This window comes from Anabas testudineus, chromosome 23 (assembly GCF_900324465.2).
Source record: "Anabas testudineus chromosome 23, fAnaTes1.2, whole genome shotgun sequence".
Classification (NCBI taxonomy): Eukaryota; Metazoa; Chordata; class Actinopteri; order Anabantiformes; family Anabantidae; genus Anabas; species Anabas testudineus.
The window spans coordinates 264973-270972 of NC_046631.1; the positions used below are offsets into that span (position 1 = coordinate 264973).

Sequence of the window (6000 nt, forward strand, 5' to 3'; positions counted from 1 at the left end):
TCAGCAGGCAGGAGGAGCTTTGTTTATTCCTCTGACATTAATTTTATTTTGAAAAGATGAAGGATGTCGGTTACTTTACATCATTTTCTATCCATTTCATTACTGTTCAGCTTGCAGCACTAAACAGCTTCAGAGTTGAAAGAGGTACAGTGTAGCTGTCATACTACAAAATACGTTATTAATGCACAAAGACCCCTCAGGTAGTTACAATGACCTTGTTTTTATAGTACACAGCTGAACTCATGTATTATCATTGTGTCATGATGTTTCAACCCCTGCAACTTAAAGAGCAACTTTTTGTTCGTTGTTGTTGTTCAATTTACATTTATATGATTGGTATTAAACTACCCTAAAAGTATCTCTCTGCTTCCATTTAAAAAAAAAACTCCTAATGACATAATCTGAAGGAGTTTCTCACTTGCCCATACTACAGCAGGGATACATAATACAAGGATACTTTAATATATGAAATTTGCCTTTAAATGCATCATGCAATGTTCAACAACAAAAAGATGGAAATAACTGCAATACAAACCACAGATTAATACATCTAACGTGTAATGTGACCTAGGGTATTAGTCATCGATGAAAACATTAATTAAAGAGTCCACCAGTGTCTGCCTCTATAAGAGGGAACAGAAGTCCCATGTGAAGACGAAGCAGCAAGAATGTTGCAGCTCATTTCTTCTTGCCAGCTCTTTTCCCCTCTCCTTTTTTTGGTTTTCCTTTTCCTCGTAATTTTCTCAGGCGACGCATCTCCTCTTTGAAGTCTTCATGCTCATCTCTGAGAAGAAAGATAAATCACAGTTTTAAAATGTACTGTGCTTACTGAGGGTTATATCCACATCAATACTCAAAACTAGAATTTCAAATATTAGTGTTTTTCACAGGTTGCTCATGCGACCACTAATGAAACCTGCACTTCCAGCACTTATGTAATGGAGCTGGTGAGTCAGTTTTTGAAGTACCTGAACAGTCCCATGAACCTGAGCTTCTGGGTCATGGCATAGTAAATCTTGTGCTGTGGGTACCAGTCATACACCTCCTTTCTCTTGGCCAGTGGGGTCTCCTGGAACAGCTGGACAACCTTCATAGATCTTGAATCTGTCGGGCGCACAACCTCCCCAAAGATCTGGGCGCTCAGTCTGGCCATGCGCATTGCATAGCTGGACAGACTGGCCATGACTGCTCAACAGAGCAGAGAGAAGACTCAGATTAAACAGGTACAACATTAATCCCACACCCCATCAATCTAAAAACGATGACTATAACTCCTCTCTTTTTTTCAGAAATAAAACAGTATAAAAAATAAAGTTCAGTGTTGAGTAGACAGAACATGAAAACTGCTTTGTCCATTTCTTAAAGTGCAATAAGGGGCAATAATAAGTGCAATAATAGTCTACACAATAGATGAGACTATTATAGTGCCTTGAGATGACTTGTTGTGATTTGTAGCTATATAAATAAACAGAAGTGAATTTAATAGATTTCATCATTATGAAATATGCTGCTAATGTGACAGTAACCTATATAATAGCCTAGAGTAACGTCAGTCACAGAATAAAAGTAACGTGTCGGTTTGCTGGATGTCTGCTGTTCTGTCAGCACTATTACTTTATATGTTTGTAATGTGTTTGCCGTCATACTAAAACCAAGCTGATGGCAGACTTCAGAGTCCTGAAGAAACTGCAAAACCTTGACGAAAACTCAAAGGAAGCAACACGATGAAGAGCCACGCTTCATTTGTTCAGCTTTTCTCCGCAGTTATAGCATGTTTTCTTACCTCACTCTGTAGCCTGAGAGGACGCTCACACCAGTGTTTAGCGAAACACCCTTCGATTGTATGTAAAATGTCCTTAAATCTGGTGAATTGACAGTAACATTTCAGCAGTCGCTAACCTTCACAAAACACACTGCCAGCAAAGGCTCTGACGCGCATGACACATTTTCTTTGAAGATGATTGGTTAGTTGTTTTCACTTCCTGTTTCCTGATATTTTATTTTCCATCATACAAAATAGAATGATTAATAAATCGTCATAAATAGGATTGTTTTACACAAATATATAAATCAGATCTCATTAAAATTTAAAATTAGCGCAGACAGTCTGTCCTTCTTGAGACAGAATAATGTGTTTTTTTGTCTTGCGCTAGGCAGGAAGTCCGTTGTCTTAAGGCCATGGGTTTCACACGTTTTGCACAAGGTTCCGCTTACCAAAGGTCTGCGCACTAAATTTACATTTTCAATGATTAGAATTCCTTTTTTGATATCCTAAATTATACCTGAAATCCCATTTTGATTTGTCAAAATCGTAATTCGTGACATCTCTAAGTTGAATGGGAATTTTAGATTTTGCTCATTTAAATTCTAATTACAGACATATTTAAAGTTTCATTTAATTTCGACTGATTCCAGTCAAAGATGTTTCAATTGATCATAGTTAGCATAGTTATCTGAAACTAAAAGATTATGAGTTGAACTGCAATTTAAATATGTGAAATTAGAGTTATGACAAGTCAAAACTATATTGGAAAACAGTTGAATTTAAGTATTGACAATATGTTATATAATACTTATTACCTACAAAGACGTTATAGATAGGCTATCTTAAAATGAGAGTAGTCTCACCAGATCTTATCTAATTCAGTTGAATTCAGTTTATTTATATAGCTTCAAACCACAACAAAGGCATCTCAAGGCATTTTAAACGTTACAAAACAAATCTCTGTTGAGCAGCACTACTCAACGGTTAAGAGAAAAAATATCTATAACCAAAGAAATTTGTACATACAACATGTATGTATTTGTATTTGTATGCATATGCCGTGTCATAAATAAATCAACAACATATTAAAGGACAGTTACACTGTAAAACATCATACAGGAATTCAATGAAATAAATAAATAAATGTAAATATCTAAGTAAGATTTACTCTTTTTTAGCTCTAATTTACCTCAAACTAGTTTAAACAGAGAAATATCAAAGCAAAATCAAACTGTCTTTAATAACTGTCCATGTAAAAAATATTTTATTTAAAAAGTTAATCAAACTTGTTTTCAGAAGTTACCTTTTTTTGAGAGTTGGAGTACGGCTGGAAGAACTTTTTACAAATATGTAGAAAAAAATATATGAACTTAATATGACGTTTCATGAAAGGAAAAGAATGGAACACACTGATTTATCTGCTGTTTTAATGGTGCAAACTAGATGACCTGCTGGTCTAATTTGTTTGTACCATTAAAAGCAGCAAATCTATCAATGTTTTTCATTCTTTTTCTTTTCACAGTGTTCAGCGTCAGTCCATTGAGATCATTAATCAATTCAAACTTAAAGTCATTATTAGACACACTGCTCTGTGTTTTAACTGTATTTTTTAAAACTTGTTTTCACTTGCAGTTGCTTGTCCTGTATGTTCTTTCTTTTGTTCAGTGTTTGTCCCCGTACTGCAATATTTCATGAACTGCTGACAGCTAAAGTCTTTTTCATGAATTTTCTGCACTTGTCGCTGTTCTTATTGTGTCTTTACAACTTATTTACAGAAGAGGGCGCCATGTATAAAGAAACTAAATTTAAAACCACAGTTTTTCTGGATATTTCCAAAGCTTTACCTTCTGAGCACATTGACAAAGCCTGACAGGAAACATGGGAAGTGATGAGGACATGAAAACTCTGGTGCGGACAGGCAGGCACATAATATTGCATTTTGTAGCTATCATTGCCAGTACCAGATAATGTACATCCTAATGACTGAAATATCTGAAGAGATTTCACCCCACACAAGTTGGAGTAACTCTTGCAAAAGCTCAGTGGGGTTGGGATCCTGTGACTGTGCTGGCTAGTCCATTATAAGCAGAATAACAACTGACTGATTGTGTCCTTTATAGTTTTTGCATACTTTGAAGCTGTGCTTTGGTTGTAAAACAACATTTGCTTCTTGTGGGCATTGTCCACAGGGTATGGCATGGCATTACACAATGATTCTTTTACCCATTCATAAATCATAAACCACTATGTGATGTTCCTCATTGTCAAATTATACACTCTACTGTGTTTGTCCTTTTGCTCAGTTATTCAGGGGTCCTACCCTTTTTCTATTCTGGCTACAGTCAATTTGAGCTGTTCTGTGAAGAGAGTAGTACAAATGGTCGTATGAGATCTTTTTTTTTTTTAGCATGGAATAGCCAAATACATTTATGTATTTAAATACATCCTAATTTAACAATAAATCACCTGAGATTCAGAAGTGTGGACTTAACTCAGCAGCCTTGAAGTGCCAAGAGTGCCAAGACGCCAGGTGGGTAGTAGTTGGTGATGTAGACCTCCTCTGTAAAGGCTGGGGGAGTTTCGTAGCAGCATTGTGTTGAAACTTTTTAGTCCCATAACTGTATATTATGCCAACTGCAACCAGTAGGAAGTCATAAGGTGCATTATTGTCATCATTGACATCGCTTTCACAATAATTATACTGATGATCCAATTAGTCCAATTAATAACAGTGTGATGTGGATGTTCCCTGTCAGGGCTCAACTCTGTCCGATTAAGCATTATGATTACATTGCTGTCCTTTACATTTTAGTCATTTAGCAGACGCTTTTATCCAAAGCAACTTCCAAGTCATAAGAGTAGGCAGGGCAGCGTGAGGGGGTCTTGCCTAAAGACCCCTACTGGAGGTAGACCACAGCTGGGATTTGAACCCCAGTCTCCAACATGGGAGGCGGTGATGTCACTACAGTAACCAGCCGGCATCTGTCAAACATTTGTCTTAAACATTGAGCCTTTCAGACACTGTCTCACTGTGACCATACTAATGTATAATGTCTCTCTTTTTCTTTGACATGATTAAACCACTGTGGCCATCACTCATCAGCAGGTATGTTTTCAAAGTGAGAGGAGCAGTTACGCATGTGACACAGCAAAGGTAACTTGATTAAACGTCAATATCTTTGGTGTCTGCATTGGACTTCCTAACCTAAATAATTAGCACATGAAACTAATGACTGAAGAATGCTGAGCTCGGGATATAGTGCATCCTGAAAATATTCACAGCGAGAACAACATTTCACTTCAGTAAAGTGCGTAAAACTTATTTTGGGCTCTGTTCTGTGTATACCAGAAGGTTGATATATATATTTGGTGTTCGTGGTGTAGGGGTGCAACCTACGCTGTGTCTGCTAGTAAACGTGTCTAATTGGGATATGACCTTAACAACCCATGGGAACAGTGGCTAGTTTACCTTGCCTGTTTCACGGCTAGGCTGTTTACTGTTGGAGAACATGTGTTGCACCAAACTTCTGATTTCTAGCTAAATAAAAGGTGTTTAGTGGTAACGCTGAACGGGATGTGAATGAAAATCATTCATGGCTTACAGTTAAACTGAGGTAAGAGTTTAAGCTTATTCGTAATGTAGCTTTGTAATTGTCATTGGTGGTCAGTCTCATACCCCAATATTTAATAATTTAGTAAACCCTCCCATCTTTTATCTCCCATGCAAGGTGCTTGTTTTAATGTGTGAGATAACGTGCTGAAACAACTACAACAGCAACAGAAGGAAAAATAATTGTATGGGTGGGCTACATGTGGAGACATGATGACATGGATATGTCTACTGCTTGTCATGTCAGTCAGCATATTGGTGTGAATCAAAGGTAACTGTAAGTTTAGGTATATGTAATGTTGTTGTTGTTTTTTTTTGCTTTTTTTTTTATTGAGGTGATTACATACTCGTAACCCCTTTAACTTGATTTCTTTGCAAGGGTAAAGTAGGAGTCTGAACAAATACTAAGATGGTGTTTTCACAAATGTATTGAAGTGCAGAAGGCAATTGTGTTGGGTGACGTTTTTGTAAGTGCAGAGGTGATTAACAAAGAAATGGATGGAGCTAAAATATTTGCTCATTGCAAAATAAGGGAAGTGTTAAGTTTACAATAACCAGAGCCAACTAGTAATAGTTGAGAGCTCCAAGCTCCAATTCTTAGCCAATAAGGGGAAGACTCTATCTG

The 6000-nt window shown here is 36.9% G+C and overlaps 1 protein-coding gene across 1 annotated transcript; it reads right to left on the reverse strand.

Annotated features, from left to right (window-relative positions):
- Positions 1-199: 199 nt before the first annotated feature.
- mrps33 (mitochondrial ribosomal protein S33) lies at positions 200-1946 on the reverse strand. Its single transcript, XM_026361258.1, has 3 exons — positions 1784-1946; positions 969-1185; positions 200-784 (listed from the first exon to the last, which is right to left on the reverse strand). Exons 2-3 carry the CDS (start codon positions 1181-1183, stop codon positions 679-681), a joined length of 321 nt encoding a protein of 106 aa, XP_026217043.1. The 5' UTR covers positions 1184-1185; positions 1784-1946; the 3' UTR covers positions 200-678.
- Between the last annotated feature and the right edge of the window lie 4054 nt (positions 1947-6000).

Coding starts and splice junctions, on each gene's coding strand:
- mrps33 (XM_026361258.1), bottom strand. CDS start 1,183: ATGGCCAGTCTGTCCAGCTATGCAATGCGCATGGCCAGACTGAGCGCC. Junction 785..968: donor AGGTTCATGGGACTGTTCAG/GTACTTCAAAAA, acceptor CTTTCTTCTCAG/AGATGAGCATGAAGACTTCA.